Here is a 22,205-nt window from a genome sequence, read left to right on the forward strand (position 1 = left end):
GCCCACATCCGTGCAGCCGGGGGCACTGGGCAAACGGGACAGCAATTCCTCGGGGATAGGCAGGTAGGACGGCTCCCACGGACCGTCCAATCATGACCAAGTCCCGACAATACGCGTGGAGCCGTTTTTGTTCAATTCTAGGGAAACCGGAGCAGCTTTCGGGTAACTTCAGCTCGCTGACGTGGGTCTCCGGGTCACAGCCGGGCGACACCCAGGCGGGGCGCGGGAACCCGCAGCATCCTCCGCCGACTCCCGCCCAGGGCGCAGCGGCCCGGCCTCCTGCACGCACCGGGCGCGGGCATTTACCTCTAGCCGGCTCAAGCTGGAGCTCTTGGAGCGCGACTTCTTGCGCAGGTACACGGAGAAGAACCTGCGCACGGCGAACTTCTTCATGCTCAAGTCCATCGCCCCGCGCCCAGCCCGGAGCAGCCGCAGGCCCGGGGCACGCGCATCCCCGGCGCATCCCAGGCGCGGGCTCAGGGCCGCGGGCGGGCGCGTGCGGCCGGCGAGCCCGGCGCGGCGGCCATGGGCGCGGGGCGCGGGCTGCGGGCACAAAGGGCAGGCCGCGTGGGCCACGGCGCCGGGGCCCCAGGCGCTCACTCCGCCTCCGCCTCCGCCTCCCGGCTGCGAGCACCGGCCCCGGCAGCCACGCCACGCCACGCCCTCGGCACGCCCCCGCCACTACCTCCAATCAGCGCGCGCCTTACTGCCCCGCCCACCTCCGCTATCGCCAATCACCGCCCGTCGCTCCACCGCCCCAGGCGCTAGCTCCTCCCCCTCCTCGTCCTCCTCCTTCCCTGTGAGTATCAGCTCGGAGCAGCCCCACCCTGCCCTGCCTCTGCCGCCAATCATCGCTCGTCGCTCCGCCCATCCCCACCCACCCCCACCTTTGCCAATCAGCGCCCTCTGCCCCACCCACTAGCGCCCCGCCCCCGCCACTACCTCCAATCAGCATCCGCCGCCCTGCTGCCCTCGGTGCTCACCCCTCCTCCTGCTTCCACTCCTTTCTGCGAGTTCCCACTTCGTGCGACCCCCGCCCCTGGCCCCGCCCCTCGCCGTCGCAACCACCAATCAGCGCCCGCAACCGTCGCACGCCTAAAGAGCCGGGCCGCGACCGCTCCCACCCGGCCTGAGCGCGGAGGCTCCGAACCGCGCCTGCTGCAGGGTCCTGTGCTGCGCCTTTGGCCCCGCTGGGCATGCTTCTGGCCCGGCAGCCATCGCTTTCTTTCCCTAAAACGTCCGTATTCAGACTTGGGCATCATCCTTTCTGTGCCGCGAGAATAAAACCTTCGTTGTTAACGAGCAAACACTCGTAGGAAAGTGAGCTGACATCAGAGCGGCACAGCGCGCCCCGCTCTCCCGGCCCGGCCCTCGGACCGCTCCGCCCTGCGGCCGGCGCACTGGGCAGCCTCCCTGCCCTGCGCTCGGAGGACACAGACCCACATCAGCTGCCCCTGCCCTTGGCCCCGTGGAGAAGGCCACCTGCACAGGTGACTGCCTTACGGGGCCTGCGCAGGGGATGTCCAGCCCAGGGCGCCCTGGGTTTCGGGTCAGGGCTCTCGGGCCAGCCGCTGGGCCGGGGCTACACGGGATTTGCCTCAAAAGGAAACTTTTTTTTTCTAGAAATGGTCATCAGAAGCCTGTAGGCAGCCCCAGACCTGTGAGTTCGTGACTATAGCCTGCTCCTGTTTTCCTCTTGTGCAATATCCACGTGTTGAGTTTACGTTTAAAAAACAGGAAAAAAACAAGTTCATTGACATACTACCATAACCGCCTGAGAAAACCAAAAACATTTATGCCGTGTTGACGAGTACGGCTCTTTGGCAGTGCAAATTGCAAAAATCCACGTCCTTTTATTCCCTCGGGGGATTCAAATGTTGCATTAATACTTGTGACAGGCTGTTTTTGTTAAAGTGGATACAGAGGTCAGGATGTCCACAAATAAGAATTTGTAAGCTCCTGCTGTGTCCAGGTGGAGGTGAGGTCAGATGTGCGCTCTCGGTCCCTGACCAGCGTTTTAATGACGCTGCTCTGTAGTGGGAAGAGGCAGAGTTTAGCATCAGAGTCTGGCGTGGCCTCTCTCTTGCTTGGTGAACTTGGGCACACTCACGTTGTGTTCCCACTGCTCATCTCTAAGATGAAAATATGAAGAAAACCTGCCTCACTTCCCCCACTAGGTTACTGTGAAGCTTATGCAAGATCTGCTTTGTGAATTAAAAAATGCAATTGATTCTCATGTCACATATTAAAGGATCTGTAATGAACATTTTTGAAATGTTTGAACATTTGAAATGAAAAACAACAGAAGTTCAGAAATCCACAAGGAAACCAAACATCCCTTTTTGCTGTTTCTCAAGATGTGTGAGATGAATGCCCCATCAAAACCGATTCCTGGCTTCTCTTGCAGGCTGTGCTGGGAGGGCCATTGCCTGTCCTCTCAGAACCAGCTTTTTATCGCCCTGTGTGCCTGCTGCGACCACCAGGCCTCCTGGCCCTCAGCAAACACAGTCTGGGCCATGCCATGTTGCCACTCTGGCACGGGAAGCAGCAGGCAGACCTCACGCTGGTCGCGGGCCCTGGGGATGAGGGAGAGGCAGACAATAGCACAGTGTGCCAACTGTACCAACTCGTGGGCATCCTGTTCAGGATGCAAACCTGAGGCAGGCCTAAGTCAACACTTGTGTTTTACCAACAAGACTATTCTGACCTGGTCAGACAGAATTAGAAAGGAATGTCTCATGGGACATTCATGATTCCCCCTAATTTGAGTGCAACAAACTTGGAAATCTCAAAGGCAAAAAAGGAAAGAAAACTTTCATATTTCAATTGTGGAACTCATTGCTAGAACAAGTCTGGTTGCCTTTGTTTTGTCTGGTAAAATACAGGTATACCAAAATCCCCAGCAAAGATTTAACACTACTTCTTGTGCTTATATAATGAAATCCCCCAGATCACCAAATCTGGGGTCAGTGTCAGGGCTGCACTTTAACTTGGGTCCAAATGACCCTTACCAAATGCCAGAAAAGAAAATGTGGACTTAATAAAGACTCATGCCCAGGTGATGGAATGGAAGAGGGTTGCAGAGAAGGTAAAGAGGTTGGTAGATGTCTGAGTATCTCAAGTTTTTCTCTGACATAAGCACAGTAAATTTGGAACAGGATTCCATGGCTACTGCTGCTTCCAAGGGAGTACCAGCTGCCAGCATGTGCTCAGTGCAGCTCGGCTAGTGATACTGAACACCTACCAGCACCTGGCACTCTGGTTGGCTTTAGGGATACAGAACGGTTACATCTCAGGAAGTTCACAGTCCCATCGAAGAGAAGGTAAGTAAACAGATCTGTTGCCATTTTTGTGTAATGTGAATGAAATGTGTAAGCCAATGCTACGTGAACAGAGATAAATGAGAAGCCTCAATGAGAGAAGTCAAGGAGGCAGTGGCCTTAGGTCTGGACCCCAGGGGAATAGGAGACCAGGGGATGAGTTTCCTGGGCAGACAAAAGCAGGAGGCTGTGACGAAGGCGTCCATCTCCACCCTAGATGTGTGCGGCTTGTGGGCAGGGTCGGTGTGCTCTGCATGTTGGAAAGGTGCCACGTCCTCAAGGCCCATGGCAGAAGTGGCCCAGGAGTGAGATCCAAGAGCTCCTACTTAATCCAGTACCTGGTCCTGTCCAAACAGTCCTGCATGTGACCAAAATTTTTAAGCTTCTGAAACTCTCATTTATTCTCATATATCCAGTAAAATGCTAAACTACACTTCAGCTAACATTTATATATCTTACAAATACACACAAAAAATTCTGTATTCATTAGGACTAAAACCCCATATGTTGCTGGGCCAGAGGTGGCTGAATTTACCACCAGGGTCACCTGGTGCAAAACCCCACCAGGGCCACCTGGCGCTGACCCTCTGGAAAAGCAAAACTCAGGCTCTTCCACAGGGCCAGCATTCAAGGGCTCTGCTGACCCCAGCCAGGTGCGCCAGAGATGTGGCGCCCAGCTGGTGCAAGGAGGCAGCCTCCCTAGGGGCGGTGAGCACATGGAAGGCTGTGGCAGGAGGGTGCTGTGAGCACCACCTGGCACGTCCAGCAAAGGTGTCTGGAGTCTGTCTGCCACTCACCTGTGCCCACCCCAGGACAAGCCACCACCCCCGTCCGGACCAGAGTGTCACCCGCCAATGTTCCGGCTCACGGCTGTTCCACACAGAGCAGCCAGTGCGGCCTCCATCAAATCCAAGTGGCTGGCTGGGGGCAGTGGGCACCGGGAGGGAGCAGGAGGACAGGGCTTCTCCCACCCATGCAGGCTGCAGCCTGAAGAGAACTCAACCCAGGCGCAGGCAGAGAGTCTGAACCGGTGGCTCCTGGGCATTGAAAATTCCAATCAAGCACTTAAAACTTCAGGTAAACCTGTTGTCCAAGAGCGGGAGGAAGAGCTATGGAAAGCGACAGGGTCCTCAACACGGAGAAGGGACGTTTGGCAAACACTGGAATGTGTTTTGACCCAACCGCAAGCCAGAGTTGTTCACACCTGGAACACCTGGATGTGGTGAGTGAGGAGGAGGAAGGTGTCCGGGTTTGCACATGAGACCCTGTGTTCAGAGCCAGGATGGCCCTGGGGACAGAGCCCACCCACCCAAAGTGGGGAGTCAGAGGGCTCTGTGCTCGGCCTGCGGGTGGGCCAAACACCCGCCCCCCTGGGCGAGGAATCGTGTTGAACATCGGTGCTAAACCAGGGGATGGGGGTGAGAAACATCCCCTGAGAATCTGGGGCACAGCCGGCCCTTCCCCAGGTCCAAGGCCTCGGTTCACTCCCCGTGCGGCGGCGTGACGGCAAAGCTCAAGCTGAGAATGTGCAGTGGTCTCGAGCTGCTGCTACCCCAGGTGCCTGCTGGAAACTGTTACCGATGCCTCAGAGGAACCTGCCTTACACCCAGGATTCAAAGAATTCCCGCAGACACGGTTCCTGGAGCATGAGCTCCAGCACGACACAGAGTCCACAAGGACACTGAGGTGTCAGCAGCAAAGCCAGCAAGGCCACTGCCCAGAAATCAGACACATGAAGACTTCAGCTGCTGGAGTTACCAGCTATAGAATATAAAATAGTCAAATCTAATAAGTTTAAGGAAATAAAAGCAAGAAATGAAAATATGAATAAAGACCGAGAGACTATGAAAGTGACCAGGCAGATATAAAAATTAACAAAATACTTCTGGAAATGAGATGTAGTACTTGACACAAATTAGAAACAGTGAATGTCATTAAAGAACGAATTAGAGATCGCTGAAGATAGCGGAAAGAGGGATCTGAAAACGCACAGCAGTAAGCAGTACTGCAGGATGGAGCACACGTCGGAAGGTAAAATATCTTGAATTAAACTTCCACCTGCTGTTCAGATCATGTGACCTGGCCTTCGCTGAAATTCTCCAAGTCTCCAGGACAGCGATTTTCAATAGGGGGTGATTCTTCCCCTAGGGGATGTTTGGAAGCCTCTGGAGACTTTCTGGCTGTCACGGGAGGTGGGGGCTGCCAGCGTCTAGTGGTGGAGACCAGGGTGTTGACGGACATCCTGCCATGAGCCGGAAGGCCCCGTAATGAAGACTCATCCCGTTGAAAGTGTCGGTCTCTGTACCTGCTGCTCAATGTACCTGTGAACCTAAAACTGCTCTTAAAAAATAAAGTCTATTTTTAAAAAATATCGATAGTGCTGAGGTTGAAAAACCCCACTTTATAGGATGAAGAGGGAGGAGAGGAGCAGGAGAAATCTTTGTACTTTTCTCACAAGGTTCTTACCTACAAAAGTGGCAACTTCATGTAGTTGAGCCAATATGTGGATGTACTTTGTCCATTATAAAGTGTGCAACAAAGTTGTTATTTGTAAAAATACTGGATTTCCTACAGAAAATTGATGAAATGACTGGGAAGAGTGTAGACTCTCAAGTTCTAGCGTTTTTATCTGAAAGTTCCCTTTATGAAACTGTTCTCAGGCAAAGCTCCACCGTTTGCCCCATTGCCCCGAACAGAACGTGGGGACCGGCGTCAGCTCTGTCACTTCCTCATGCCCCCGTCTCTGGTTGTTGAGATCTGTCACTCACATGTCCTAGATGTTTCCCACATCTCGCCTTCTTTCCACCCTGCCGTCAGCAGCCCAGCTTGGGACTCCAGCAGTTCTTGCCAGAATCTAGCCATAACCGGCCAAAGGCTACCCCATAACCTCCTGGGATCCTTCCAGACTGAACTTTCTAGAAGCGAATCTGACAGTCACTCCAGTACACCCACAGCCCTCATGTCTTCCAGATTAAAAACTCTAGAAGCTCCACTCAGGTCTCTACTACACCCCCCAGACCGCATCTGCCTCTCCTCGTTTCCCCTAGGGCGCGACCTCTGTCCCTGCCAGGCCGAGGCTGACATGCCCCTGGGAAAATGAACGGTCACGTCCGCTGTGGCCGCTGCAGGGACGTCCTTGCTGCCTGCCCCACTTCCACCTACTAGACACGCCTCATTCCCACAGTCCTCTAGACTTAGTGTGGCTCCCGGGAGGGCAGCCCGAGATCCCCGTCCCACAGGCTGTGTCGGGGTCTCTCCTGTGTCCCCATCTTGCTCCCTGTACTGTACTGCAACTTCGCTGGGCTCCTTCTCCCACCAACGCCAAAGTCCCTCAGGAAAGCGAGTCTACGGCATTCCTCACAAATGACTGAACAGGGATGACTGCGATCATTTTCAGAGATGTGCTGGGATGAAGGGTTGTGGTCCACGTTATTATCTCATCTCTGACACATTCGCGTGCCAGACGGACACGGTGCACCCCCACTCTACGCAGGGGGAGGCTGAGGCCCAGGAAAGCCGACAGACTCAGTCAGCGAGGAGGAAGGGGGGTTTTCCAGCCTGCACACGAGTTGCAGAGGAGCTTTAAAAGGAAGGGAGTTAGCAGGAAATAGGAAACAAGTTAAAACTATAGCAGGAAGGATTTCTGTAACACACAAAGGAAAAAAGAAACCCTCCATAACAGAAAAGTCCCTCAAGACCTGGAATGAGTACAAAGGAGAACAAAGTCCTTGCTAGAATTTTTTTTAGCTAGAAGTTGTCATTGTCTGAAAAATGCTCATAGACATCTATGAGGCATTTTTCACAGACGTGTGAAAACTCCCTCAATGCTTACATACGTGCGTACACAGTGCCCACAGTGTTTCAGGCCCTACATACTCGTACCAGAGACGAGCACGAGTCGGACACGCCGACAGCGACACTCGGGGAAACTGACAACAGCAGGAGCCGACGCTCTGTCGTGTGCGGTGCCCTGTGATGCCGTCTTTCTCGTCCTCCCTTTGTCACAGGGCCACGGGGCAGGCCGGGGTGTGGGTCACGGTCTGGGCAACACGCTGGATCACGCATGCACAGAGAGCCTTTCTGGGACACGTAAGCATGTGGATAAAATGAGGGGCGAAGCCTCTCTTATTAAAGCAGGGCTGATCCAATCCTAAGTAAGGGGAAAATTCAGGCAGAACGATGAGGACAAGCAGATGTTCCCTGAAGGTCAGCAATGCCACCAGCAGCATCTGTCCTGCAGTCTGCCAGTCCCCGCCACCGAGACCAGAGGCCTGACCAGGCCTCACCCCTGCGGGAGTCTGGAGAAAATCCCAGGGGCCCAAGCAGGGCGGAGGCGGCTCAGAGTCAGGCCACAGAGCAGACTTGGTGCGTGAGCTTGGGACATCCCGCTCTGAACAGGGAGACCTGCTTGTTCGTGGGGAGCACTGGAAAGAGCAAGGGAAAAATTCTCCTTTCAGATGATTTTGGCAGAAATACTTATGCCAGTTGGAGGCCAAAACTCGTGCTACTAGTGCGGCCTGAAAAACTGCAATCCAAATATTTAGTTTTTAAAGGTTCCAGATTGGTGGCACCTCGAGGACCAGGCAGAAGCTAACGTAAGTGCTCTCCGGAAAAGCATACTTAAAACACATCTCAAAGCTTAAACACAGAGAAGACTCCAGCGTCATGAGCCCACACTCATATGTTGCTAAATACCTGAGGAAATGAGCTGTGAGTGAGGGTCACTGCAGAGATTGAAGTTTTTATATAAAGAATAATATAAAACATATATTTTTAAGAATGTTTAAAAAACAGCAAAGGAGATTGAAAGCATTATAGGGAAACCAAAGATTATAAAATGGTCAAGTAGATTTGTAAAGGTAAGTAAAACTGTAAAATTGAAACCATAATAATTTAAAGTAAAGACTCGCTGGAGAGATTAAATAACAGTTTAGGCAAAGTCCTAAAAAGAGTAAAGGGGAAGTTAGGTCTGATGGTAACTGGGAGAAAGACAAAAGGATGGGAAATACAAAAAGGAGGGTAAGAGACATGGGAAGTAGAAAGAGACAAATGCAGCCTGCCTCCCAGTCTTAGAATAAGAGAAAAAGAAAGAGAATTAGGAAAGTACTATTCAAAGAGGTGAGGCAATAGTTGGGAATTTTTCAGAATTAATAAAATATACCAATATCCATATTTATAAAGGCCCCCAAATCCCAAGGAAGATTAAATGAAAAAAAAATCCATACCTAAATATATCATATTAAATTTGCAGAATACCAAAACCAGAAAAAATACATCCAGAGCAATCAGAAGAAAAGACAAATTTTCTGCAAATGAATGCTAATTAGTGTCAGCTACCATCTCAACAGCAATCCTGGAAGCCAAGAGTGAGTGGAATAATATATGCAACACTCCAAGAGAAAGTAACGGCAACCTTGAATTCTCCACCTTGCAAAAAAGTCATCTTTCACGAACAAGGGCACAGCAAAGACGTTTCCGGATAAACAGCCTGAGTGAGCTCACTGCCAGAGAGACCGCAAGCTAAACACAGTCGTGAGCTGCACAGACGGACATGATCTGTGTGTTGCATAACTCGTGGACCTAAATCAAGTTAGAATTGAAGGCTTGATTTAAAAAAACTGCACACACAGAAGGAGGAAGGAAAACCTTCTAATGCCTTTGTATTTTTCTGGAGATAAAGGTACTGACTAATTTTAGATTAAGTCAAATACATGCTAAAACTTCTAAATCAACCAATAAAGACATAAGAAATCCCATGTGCAAAGGAAATCAATGAACATGGTAATCGTGCCACTTTCTGTTCTTTGAGTGAAAACGCCCCTCTTGTCTCAGACCCTGGAGACTTATCCTTCTTCAGTATCCACAAAACAGGACAGGCTAATTATTAGTTTATAATAAGGCAAAATCAAATCCTAGACTTCACACAAACTAAAAGGGTAGAAATAAATCAAAATATATGAAAAATTACAATTAATGTTAATGAGCTAAACTGTTTATTTAAAAGAGGAGGAGTACCAAACTTGTTTAAAGTAAATTTAGTTATAGAGACATTTAAAACAAGAGATGTGGAAAGTTTAAAATAAAAGAATGGAAAACGATATACCACGCAAATGTAATGAAAAGAGAACTGATGAAATAATGTTAATGTCATACAAATTACCAAAAAAGCACTTATAGATATAAAAAAAATCACTACATATTGAAGAAAGTTTCAATTCACCAGGAAGATATGATAATTTTAAACTTGCATGCACCAAATAATATAGCTTCAAAATATACGAATCAAAAAATGACAGAACCAAAGGGAGAAATTGACAAATCTATTATCATTGGGAGAAATTTTCACCTCAGTGAATGTCTTGGGCCATTGTACATCTTGTTACCCCCACCTGGACCACATGGCACCCCCACTTTTGTTCACTAAGATTAGCATCAAATTCTCCTCCAGCTGAGACCTCCAATATCAATCCTTCAAGGGATGCTTTCTGGGAGCCCCCAGAGTCAGTCGGGTCCCCGGAGGATGCTCTCAGGGTGATAGGAATTACTTAGATGGGAAGACTGAGATACCTGGCTGCATGTGTGTGTGATCACCTGGTCAATAGTGTTACTTGACTGTAGGCTCGCTGAGGGCAGGGATTTTGTCTCTTTCGCAAACCACTGCAAACACTGCCTGTTACTGATGCCTGGTCCCCTCCAAGCAAATATTTGCTGAATGGATCAATGAATGAAAGCAGTTAGTGCACTGGCAGCCAGACAGCCACCACTGCTTGTTCGTCGGGATGTCCTTTGCAAGGCAGGACGGGAGCGCAGAATGAGAGTTAACTTGTGACAGTTAACTCCGCCCCCCTTCTCCTTTCCCTCCTTTTCCTCTTTTTAAACCAGTAATTAGCACATCGCCTTGGACAACTGAGGCAATAAATCAGTGACCCTAAATCCTATTTTTAGGTTTGCTAAGGACATATGACAGGTACTATTTTCAGAAAGGAATTCTGTAGCAGGGAACAGCTGTTCTAGTTATAATGGTGCAGCCTGAAGCCCAGCCTTGGGTGGAGCCCACATTCTAGTCATGTGTGTCCCACTGACTGTGCTGGCCCCAGCACGTGACGTCACCTCTTCCAGTTATTCTTGTGACCACACTTCCTTCTGGGAACAACTGGCCAGGATTCTGGTGACTTTTCAGGAAGTTTAGACTCCAATCCTATCACCATTTTCTGGGAGCAGCTGCTTTAGCTAAACCTCCCAGTCTTCTCGGGAAGGATTAGACTAAAAGTGCAAATGTATTTTAGCTTGGAAATATTTTAAATAAAGGCCTAAAAATATAAAAAATCAAAGAGAAATTAAAGCCTGAGAATTTGTCATTTCCATGTAGTACTAACATAACTAGTGTCGTAGCTTAATTGTATCCGTCCCTCTGCAAAGAGAACTTGAAGTCCTAACCCTCAGTACCTGTGAACGTGACCTTATTTGGAGACAGGATCTTTGCAAATAAAATCAAGTTAAGATAAGGTCACGATTGGATTGGGGTGGGCCCTACATCCAAAGCGATTGGTGTCCTTATAAGGAGACACACGCACGGAGGAATGCCATGCCAGAAGGAAACAGAGATTGGTGCAACGTGTGTCCCAGCCAACGATCTCCCAGGACTGCAGCAGCGCCAGACGCTGGAGAGACCCCTAGAGCCTTCAGAGGGTGCAAGACCCTGCCCACACCTGATTTCAAACTTCTGGTCTCCAGAACTGTGGGAGAATAAGTCCTTGTGGTTTTGAGCGGCCCAGTTTGTGGTACTGCATTCTGGCTGACCTTGGAAACTAACTTAGGCATCCGCTGAAGCTATTGAACTTTGTATTTGATAGAGACTTTAAAGTGTAATAAGACACGTAATAGCATCAACAGGTATTTACCTTTCAATACGAAAAATGACAACTGGTGACCAGGCTGCCAATAAGATTGATAAATTATAGAGTTAGAATTAGAGCCACAGCGTTAGCTGCTGAGTGACCACTCTTACGGGGAAAGCGTTTACATAACAGGGTACTGGGAAGGGGTCAGGAAACCTGGGTCTGGTGCCCGTTCGGCCGCTGTCTATTCGCTTCCCCTCCGCTGTGGTACGTCCTGTTCCTCCTGCTGGTAACGGACTGGCTGCCACCGCTACTTTCCTGTCTCTGCCACCTCTGCTCACGGCCCAGCCTCGGCTCAGACAGCACTTCTGGGAGGTCCCCTGGTTCTTCCGGCTGGGTCGCAAGTCCTCCCACAGGCACCTGCCACCCTCACGGAACCTGCCCCTCGCTTCTCTGGCTCTACCAGGGAGGGGAGTGCATGAAGCCTGGGCCCCAACCGTCACACTCCACACACGCAGAGTGCTTGGCACATAATTAATTTGTAGCTCTCCATAAATAAATACATGAATTAAACACCAACATTAACTCTGCCATGGTTTTGCTAACTTAAATATTAGTGCACATATGTCAACATTTCAACCTTACCAGGGACGATTTTGCCTCCCAGGGGACATTTGGCCATGGCTGGAGACATTTTTGATTTTCAGAATAGGAACCACTATTCTGAAAAGGCCGCCAGCAAGAAATTATAGACCCAAACACCAGGGGTGCCTACTGCAGAGACCCTCACCTAAGGAGCTGTGATCTCTGCATTAAGGAAATAGTTTGTAGAAGCTGCAATGAGTTTACTAAGCCGTATCTTATTAATCACCAGCGCTCTTGCCAGGGGCTAGCAAGAATAAATACTTGAATGTCTGTTAACATTCAAGTTAACATGTTAACATATTTGTTAATTAAATATTAATGCATTTATAAGAGCAGAATTTCACACAGTGATTTATCAAGAGGACATATATCTGTGTTATTCCAAAATTTTTAGTACTTCAGCTTGATCCCAAAGCGCGCTTTAAACATCAGAGCCCCTAGACGAGGTCTGTGCACAAACGCTGGGGAGCCCCCGACACGCAGGGAGGCCCGAGCCTCGCCAGCCTCTCCCATCGCAGCTCCCGCGCAGTGAGCGTCCTCGGGCCACCACGGAGTCAATTTACCACCGTTGGTAGCAGCTGCAGGCTGGTAACCAGACGTGTGTGACCTCCCGTCCGTCCCGCAGAGACCCAGCTCTGACACTCGCTGCTGAGTCGGGGAGGCTGAGTGCCGTGGCCTGGGGGCTGTCAGCCCAAGACCCGACAGTCCAAGCGGCCCACAAAGGAGGAGGGAAAAGGAAACGATGGCAGGGCTGCCACCAGATGAGGAAACGAAACCGTGGGAATGACGGTCCCAGCGTGGGTCTTTAGATGTTGGGCCTTCGACTTTGTTCACGAGGCTGGGTCTGTGCCGAGGCCCCGCTCCCTGCTCAGGTGCCGCCAGCACCCACACCTGGCATCGGGGACCCTCTGCGCTTCCCCAGGAAAATGACCCGTCAGCCTCCTCCGGGTCTCGTGGTCCTCACTGCTTTGGAATCTCCTTTCAGACTCTCAAATGTAGGCGTTTCCCCATTCTAACCTCGGGCCCCGTTCCCTCTCCAGCTAGTTCTCCTGTTTCTCAGGACATTTGGGGTTGGTCACCTGTGCTGCTGTCCCTGTGCCCTCTAAACCCCACTGCCCCTCACTCCCAGTCCCCCTCCCTCCAGACCTCCCCTGTGGGCTCCAGGACCATGTGTCCTGTGGCCACCACACAGCCTCTGGGGATTCCCCCAGCACCACCAGGGAAACGTCGCTCAGCCCACAAATGTTTGAGTGCTTATGACGTGCCAGCAATTGTTCCAAGTGATACAAAACCCCCAATTCGCCATCTTTTTGCCCCGGTGCACTCCATGTCTCGGCTAATGACACTGATGCCACCATGATTCCACTTCTTGGAATCGTCCTGACTTCTCCCCTGTCACCAGCTCCCCAACAGCCTTCACCTGGTCTTTGCCTGCCGCCCTCGTGGCTGCCCGTGGCCCTGTGCTCCCCTCCATCCCCCCAGCCCTGCCCCGCCCTCCCTGGCTCAGACGAGAGCCCCCAGCCTCACGCTGCTCTCCTGGCCGCCCAGTGCCGTCCCCTGGGCTGCAGCCTCCAGGCCGACTCCTCTCCGCCCGTCCACACCGCTGTTCGGATGGGTTTTAGAAATTCAAGACTGGCAAGCCCCTCCCTAATGTGCCACTCCATCCATTTCCTCACTTCTAAGGGTAAAGTGCGAGTCCCTTAGACGACTGCACAAGGTCCCACGTGCCTATTGGCCTCTCTGCACACTCCTCCCTCTAAGGAGCCCTTGACTACGGCTCCCAGTTCAAACTGTCCAAACGTAGCGTATTTTCAAAATACCACCTCCATTTAGCCGATTCCTCCCATCCCCTGAAACTTTGCTTGAGAGCAAGTTTCTCCAGGAGGCTTTCCTACACAGATGCACGCACACATGCATGCACACATGCGTGAACACACATGTACACAGGCACACATGCACGCACACGTCCCTCCACTCCCAGGTTGTCACGCTCTTTCTCTGAGCACCTGGAGCCGTCGTGCACACCTCATCACGTGACTCGCAGTTGCCAGGTGGCTGATCTCGCCTTTGTGTCCACGACTGGACAGAGAAGCCGGCAGCTGGCATGGGCGGCGTTCAGTGGATGGTCCCGGACTGCACAGGTGAGCACGCTGAGCGGCCCTGAGCCGCGGTTACGCAGCTCACTCTATGTCTCTGCTGCCGGCTCCGTGCTCTCACCGGCTGGAATCTCATGTTTCCCACTCTCTGCCCACGGATCCATCTCCCGTGGCTCCATCTCCCGTGGCTCCAGTGTGTGTTACAGCCTCGGTGCCACATCCCGAGGTCCTGGACTTTGGGTTGGTACCACCCATCTCGGCTGTGAGACTCCAGATGTGGCCCCGGTACAGGGAGCGTCTCGGCCCTGCCCTCCCACAACCCCTGCGCACTCCACCCACCGCTGAGGCCTCACAGACTCCCCTGTCCCTCAGTGACCACCAGCACCTGTCCCAGCCCTCCTAGGTGACCTCCATCCTATGCCCTTACTCCTGGCTGGGTGACACATCACTAACAGGTCACCCCCTCCACTGCTCAGTCCTTCAATGTTCAGAGCCACCCACACTAACTCAGGAAGTTCCAGTTGCCATTCGATATGCCCCAGCATCTGTCCCTGTGCCCAAGGCTCGTCCTCCACCCCAGACCCTGCCCTCCCCTAGCCAGCCGCATAGGCAGCTTTTCCACACCTGCCCTGGGCACCCCCCGCGCCTGCCGCCCCACTCCCCACCGCCCCTCCCCACACGGCCTGCGGACATCCTCTCCATCCAGCTTCCAAGTCCAAACTCAGATGGGACCATTTATGCATGGGTTTTCTGATTTCCCAATAGGACAAAACTTCTTCTGTAAAACTCTATCACTTTGTAACCACTGTGTTGACTGTAATAGTTTAACTTGAATTCTCACTAGAACTTGCTTCTGCGTTACCCTCCCTGTCAAATCCTGTGCTACCTGGGGGTGGGGACTGTCCCTCACTCATCTACGCAGCCTCTGCTTCTGGGACAATGTCTCCACGTGGCGGGTTCCGGAATGGATTATGGAATTGGATTAGATTGCAGGCCTTACGCAGGGCCGAGGAAAACAGGATGTGAGGTGCTCCTTGTCCCACATCCGGCAAGCGAGCGTGTGTGCACAAAAGCTGAGACCACGGTCAGGGCCGAGCCAGCATCACTGTGCTGACAGGACCGCAGGGCCGGTTCTGAGCCCGCCTTCCTGCTAACTTTCACAGCAAGAAGGCTGCCAGCACAGACCTAGGATTGCACGTCAAACGTCACCTCCACAGGTGGTAGGGCAGCCAGTCTTCGAATTAGTCTCACTGAAAACAAATCTTTGCTACCCTTAAAAGAACATTGGCCTCAGGCTAAATGTCAGATAGGGCAACTGGTAGGCTCTCATTCCTTAAAATCCTGGCCCGAGCACCACGCTCACTTGTTTTGTTGGGAATTACAAAACAATGCACAATGAACCCTGGTCACGAGGTGCTGAGCAAGTCCCTTTCCACCCCGGTGGGAATGAGACAAGGCTTCCCCCGGGGTTTCTATTTTGGGGTCTCCCGCAGGAAATCTTTCATCGCCACATTCTTATTCTTAGATGTTGAAACAATACCAGCATTCGGTCTGCTCCAGGAACTGGGATATCAAGAAAAGGGCAACTCTCTGACCATCTGGAGGCCTGGTGCAAGGGGGTGGGTGGAGGGGTCCACTGTCATCATTCTCTACCCACTACCGTCACTTTAGGGTCAAGGAATGATGATTCCTTCTCAGGCCTGTGTCCTGCATTCAGTATAGCTTGTCACAGACACCAAGTCCAGGGGTCTCGTTATTCCTGCAGTGCTGTGTGTAAAGGTGGATTGAGTCAGGCTGTCCACGTACACCATGTTCTACGGGTTCAGGAAAGCACACACTGTTGGCTTCAAACTCACCCAATTCATTCTCTCCCTCTCTCTCTCCCCCCACCTCCTGCTCCAGCTGACATTCCAAGTACTTGTGACTTCTGGAGCCATCTGCAGAGCAGGTTCCCCGAGGACCATGGAGACGCAGGACTTGGTCTGCACCTGGGCGGGCTGGGGGAATTGGGGGTGCACAGAGCCCGTGTGGCTCAAGGGGTTTGCGTTCAGCACTTGGACAGGCCATTTTTTGTGACCATGGAAAGCTCTGAAATTGTGACCATGGAAAGCTCTGTGCAAAGGTCTCCTGACTGTGGGGACAGGCCCCACGATGGGACCGTGTTAGGTATGTCACCAGCTCCTGACTGCAGCTGTGGAGGCTGAGGCCGAGGACCAGAGAACGCCAGCACTTTGCTCAGACCCCTCGGCTGCGTGAGGATCACAATTTAGATAAGAGCCCAGATCTCTCAGCTTAAAGTTGGTGTTCCGTCTACCTTATCTCATAGTTACATATTAATATACGGATACATATATACTTTTTCGGTGAAAAACAGAACATGTCCTCTACTTCTAGAAATTCCATCTGCAACCATTTGTACAATTCAGCAAGTACAGAAAAGTGTTGTACCATGTGGGCAGCGATTCAAGGATTTTTTTTTTTTTACCAAATTATGCAATTATCTCAATGCACCGCATTATGTAAGTGTATCTGAAAAAGAGGTTATTACAAGCAATAAAATCAGAGATTTGCAGTTGTTTGCTTTTTATGTAATTTTAAACTTGGCAATGGATTTGCAATACCCACTAGGCTATTTCCTTGCTTAGCTTAACGTTTTATCAGAAGTAGACAAATCTTCACAGAAAGAGAAGGGAAACCAAGGAAAGCTTTGAAGGCTCTTATCATGGACAAAGATTTCCTTGAAGAACTTTAGCTGCCACTCTGAGATGTTGGTGACATCATTTGGCAGTGATTAATGTGCCACCTGTAGCTAATCAGAATCCACAGAGGTGGCAGCAGTCCTTACACAAGACTCTTCAATCTTCCGTTTTGACCAGCTGGTCATTGATGACAAAGGGATGTTCGTAGTGACGTCTGGCTCATCGGCACATACACAATATGCCGTTAGCCGACTATTCAGTTTAATACCTCACAAGGGCTTTTCCCTGAGCCCGTTTGGAAAGCGGTATCGGACCCGAGGAAAGAAGGGTGCACTGTTGCCCTTTGCCATTTCTGGTGCACACACATCGTGCCACCTGACCTCCCGCCACGCAGAGTTAGAACGTGAGGGCAGGAGAAGCAACTCCCCAAGGCGTGTTCTGCGTACAGCCATGTGTCCACTAGACCTTCACTGATTTCTGTTACTAAGCTCTCAACACCATCGAGTGGGAAGAGAAGAAGGTTAAAATACAGACTATGAGAACATTGTTCTTTGAACATGTTCACCATGTGCAAAGTAAACGTCAGACGGTGGAGCTGTGGACCGTCTTACGGAAAGGAAACCGCTTCAGATTATACGTGGCGGAAGCCGTTTGGGGTGTCTGTCCTCTCATCTCTCTTGCTATTGCGCCCTTTTGAAACATCTTACCAGGAACTTGTTTCCATATGCATTTAACAGTCCGATTTTCTTCTCCACTTCAAAAATTGTATTCAGAATTTAAATTAACTGTCCTCGGGAAGTTTGCACCAATGAATATTACCCAAAGGATGGCTGAAATTCCCAATCTTCTGCATAAATCAATGTGTTTTCTTTACATATTTCCCAGAAGGGGTTTGATCGTTTTCACGTCATTCTCTCGAGGAGTTTAGCTAGGCCCCCTGGAGGTCGCCTGCCGTGTGCTGAACCACGACTGCACACCTTTTCTTGACTTCAGTTATTTCCTGTTTTTCTCATAATGATCTTTACATCATTGAAAAACAACCTGCACATTTGTCAGAGGGTGAAATAGCTGCTACACTGACAGCTTGTTGCTAAAACCCCACGGCATGGCCTGCGTGGGTCCCAGGTCAGGTGACAGTCACGTGCACTATTATTAATCTCACATGGGGCCGATGGCTTGGAAGAGGCGTTTGCTGTTGTGAATTGTACTCAGATTTTCCAGCTCCGTCTCCATCTGCGTGGAATAATGGAGCCTTTCTTTAACTCAACAGGCCGGCACTGTAATTAAACTCCCACGTCATCCCTGCATCAGAGTCTGACCCAGCTCGCTGTGTCCCCGCTGCCTGCGCTGGGTGACCAGACTGACGAGCCGTGACACCTGCTGTGGGCCCCGCCCTTCCAGCGTAGCCCTGGGCCGCAGCACCTGCCGCTCTGCCTCGTGCATGAGCCCACTTTTCTCTCCTGACATCTTGTTTGAGGAGGTAAATATGCCCACAGGCTTAACTCATGCTAAGTGCCAGGCTGGGCCCCCACAGTTCTTGAACCACAAACAGGAAGGCGGCATCGACAAGATTCTCAGCATTTAGAAGGGCTGCTAAGTGCTTGCATCAACCACCTCCTCTTCCCGGAAAAGTACAAACGTCTCCCTGGATTTCTTATTAATAACCAGAAACGCAGAGGGTGGAGCGCTCCAGACCGTGTACTGCTTGATAAAAATAGCTTATAGTGTTTTACGTGTGACTCTCGGCTCATTTTATAAACTGAGTGGATGGAAAGAGAAATAAGTGATGCTTGACACCAGATCTCAGAGCTCCAGTTAGGGGCTACCCAGACCCAGCAAGAGCAGAAATATTAATCAGTGGCGTCGCACACACGGCAGAAATAACTCAGGGAGGAATTGCTTATTTCAAAAATGCAAATAGAACATGTTCACTACTATTTATGTTTTTATTAAAAATAAATGTATTTTGAAAGGCTTACTGTTGTTGATTTCATAACACTGCAAAATTCACGAACATTCTTAATCCGTCTCGGCGGACTTCTCCCCCACACTCACTGTGATGCTGAGCAGAGCCGCTGCCCTTGCAGGAAGGACACTTCTCTGCGGTGAAACTGGGAAGACTAGGGAGATCTAATAGCAAACTGCATTTTTATCTAAATCGAACTGTTCTCCAATCATGTTGGTCGAGTTGAAAGCGCTTGCCCACATGTCTCGCTGCCTTTGTTCATCGCTGTATCTTGGAGGGTCACTGTGCTGTGCGTACGGCCAAGCGGCCTGTTCTCACTGCGGTGGCATGTTCTGCTACACGCATGTACCGCAACACGTCTGTCCCTTCCACTGCTGCTGGACATTTGGACCACGTGCAGCGTGCGGCAGCTGTGGGTACCGTGGGCGGCCCTCTGAGCACCACGGTGCCAGGCTCTGCTCCGCACAGTCCGAGGGCCGCCACAGGTGGGCTTGCCTGCCCCCCCCCACCTGGGTTGCTTGGGGTGACACGTGGCGTTAGCATGCCACACGGGAGAGAGAGCTTGATCAGAGAGACGTCCAGAGGGGTCTGTGTCACAAATGCTGGGGTAATTAAGAAAATGCAATTCTTTGATCACAGTGTGTTCGAAATCCTTGAGATCACCCGGTAAAATGTTCAGTAAAACATTCTCACTTTACAGAGCACGGAAGGCTGAGAGTGGCTGCGGCCCCTGTCTGAGGTCACTCCCACCTGACCTCCAGAGCCCTCTGCCACCCAGGCCCCTCCTTGCTTGACTGCACAGGGAAGATTTGCTGGAACTAACTGGGCCTAAACCCTCCCATGCCAGATATAGCTAAAAAAACTTTAGGGAAGCTTTAAACAGATGCAAGGAGAGAAAAATGACATTTCCAACAACAAAAATTAATGAATTTACCAAAGATGGCATAGCTGAGGCTCAAATGTGGATACCGATGACATTCTCAGTTGCAGACGAGGAAGACCACCTGCTCCTCAGCTGTAACCACTGACGCAAAGCTGTGCGGACGCCGGGGAAGGTGGTGTTAGCAAGTGTTAGTTATTAACATTATTGTTAAATTTAGGGAGTCGTGGGAAGTTTTTGCAGTACATTCAACACTGACCACAAGAACAGGAGCCCAGCGGACCTGGGCTGAGTATTTCCTGCACAAGGAACACGCAGCGAGACGTCAGGAGGACAAATGGCAAGAGGCAAAGCATTGCTGGAAATTCACCTCGATGTTACAGCAGAAAACTGTGCATTCGAGAGCACCGAGAAATGCCACTGTTTGAGGCAAGAAGTCACACAGATATGTATGAAAGGCTTTATGAGGGCAAAAGCCAAACTGCAGATGCATTTCTGCAAAGCGGCTGGCTGGATTAGCTCACTGTGGTGAGGCAAGGGTTGCGTTTTGACTGCTAAGTGTCATTTGTGTTGGGGCAGCAATAAAGCCGGTGGCCCAGGTTAGGGCCAGCGTTAGCACTCGCCAAGGGTCCCTGTGCGGGTAACTGTGCTGAAAGCGTCGTGCCGTTCTCCCAACAGACCTTGAGCATCCTTGGCCCGTTGCACACTTGAGGTAACCGAGGTCTCGAGAGTCAAACTGCCGAGTGCCTGGCAGCCTGTGAGCTCCGGGGCCGTGTCATCACGTGGCTTGCCACACGTCCTTTCTCCTGTGTTTTGCAGACTCCTCGGCTTATGCAAATTCCATGAAGGACACAGCGGAGGCAGGTTGGCATCGATGGGTCAGAGGCAACTTTAAAATTACGCGCTGAAGATTTTTCAGATCAAGAGGCCAAACCACTTACTAAAAGTCACCTTCTGTCTCAGGATGCACTGGGAACCGGTGACAGAACCAGCCCGGGCCCTGGGATGGCAGACACAGAGACAAAAACGGGAACCTGTGAAATGGGAGCTCCGGTATTTTCACGGGCAGCTCAGGACTGGCTCGTGGTTTTGAGGTTGGTGATTCTGACCTTCCTCTGCGTGAGGGGAACTTGCTGAATCATTTAAGTCCAAGGAAGTTAAGGCTCTAAACCTTCTGTGTCCTGCAACGCCATCGTTGGAGAAGAACTTGTCCCTGGGAGGGCTGGGTGGGCTGAGCCCTGACTGCTTGTGACCCTGGCCGAGGGCTAGCGATGGGATTCTTGGGGTGCAGGTGCAAGGTTCCAGCGAAAGCATTTTCCAGGTACGCACACTCAGTCACGTGGAGACCTCAGTCCCCGTCTGCTGTGCAGGGACACATGTGACAGTGTGGGCACCACCAGGCTCTGAGCACAGGACACGTCCGTTGGAGCCCACTCTGCATTTGACTGAACGACTGAATACCACTGGCCACGACGTCCACACTCTTCCCCCGGTCGAGTACTGGAGTACACACTTTCCCCAGAATCACGCACATTTCCCTAGTCGGCTCCCGCCAGGGACCCTGCAGAGGGGAAGCATCCCAAGCCCCACCCGTCCCTCCTTCCTCGCCACGCTGCACGTGAGGATAAAGCATCTCATGCACCGCAGGCCTTGTGTGGCACTTACTTGGGGACCACAGGGTCATCGTCTGAATGTATAATTGGACAGATGTCCAAAACCAAGCACTGATGAGCAGGAAGAAAAATAAGTCGAATGTGCTAAAAATAATTAAGACAAAAAGTGCCATGTCCCAATTTCAGCTCCATTAATTAAAAAACCAAAATTAAAATTGTGTGGGATTGCTCATTAAGTATTTAAGTTAAATACAGGCTGACAAAGCTAATTGCACTAACAATCTCCCCAGCTGTTCCCTGCTGACCCGCACAGCTCTGGAAGGCTCCAGGTGACGGGGCAGGGGGGTGGCGTGCCGTGCACAGAAAGACTTCTGTCTGCAGGACAGAGTCAACGTCACTCGGTGGGCTTTGTTGCTTTTTCTTCACTACCCTGGAAAGAAAGTATTTGCTTCCAGGTTTTGTTTTCTTTCTCTCTAACGGGCTGGAGCCATAGACAGCATTTTATTAAACCTCTGCTCCGTGCAAAAGCTTAGCAGGTTATTAATAATTCAATCATTCCAGGGATTGGGGCATAAGGAGGTGTGGTCTGACACCAAGAGCACGGTGGTGAGGGAATTCGTGGTTATTCTTTAGCGCTGTCCCTTGTCACAGATGCAGCAATGGAGCCAGCACCAGGGAGTGTGGGGGCCTGAGGCCTTTGGCTCCAGTGCAGCTGTCACTCTGCGGCTCTAGTGCCAGCTGCGTAACCAGGGACCCTCGCCCTTAGTGGGAGCGTGGGTGATGTCTGCTGTTACCTTACTGGCTGCTTTTAAGAGCCAAAGGAAATTAAGACTATTTAAGAATTAATTCTGGAAACTGGAAAGCATTAGGTAAGTATGAGGCATTACTATTTCCCATTGGGAGAAATGGGGAATTTTAAGGTCTGTTTTAATTTCCTTACATTCTTTTAATAGCAAACTGTTTCATAAATTACACGGTAAGATTTGAAATACTAACAATCCACGATCGTACTGCCCATGGGTGATCAGTGCTATTATTTTGGTGCATTTTCTTCCAGAGTGAGCGTGAGTCTGCCTCCTGCACCTCGCTTTGTGCACGTGTGTGTGTGTGTGTGTGTGTGTGCGTGTGAGTGTGCGTGTCTGTATTTG

General features: G+C 50.9%; 1 protein-coding gene across 5 annotated transcripts in view; it reads right to left on the minus strand.

The window, feature by feature from the left end:
- The window catches only part of RPS6KA2 (ribosomal protein S6 kinase A2), a 222,377-nt gene that overhangs the window by 144,234 nt on the left and 55,938 nt on the right, over window positions 1–22,205 (minus strand). For 3 of the 5 annotated variants that reach the window (XR_006733598.1, XR_006733597.1, XM_045544724.1), the window contains exon 1: window positions 307–480. The exons of 1 other annotated variant lie outside the window; for it this stretch is intronic. Coding sequence is in view for 2 of the 4 variants with exons in the window: in XM_045544724.1 (XP_045400680.1) it covers window positions 307–405 (99 nt within the window). In the remaining 2 variants the exon portion in view is untranslated. Of the gene's footprint in view, window positions 1–306; window positions 611–22,205 lie in introns of those variants that run through there. One more of the 5 variants, XM_045544721.1, reaches the window with a different exon arrangement.

Source organism: Lemur catta, chromosome 2, assembly GCF_020740605.2.
Source record: "Lemur catta isolate mLemCat1 chromosome 2, mLemCat1.pri, whole genome shotgun sequence".
Taxonomy (NCBI): Eukaryota; Metazoa; Chordata; class Mammalia; order Primates; family Lemuridae; genus Lemur; species Lemur catta.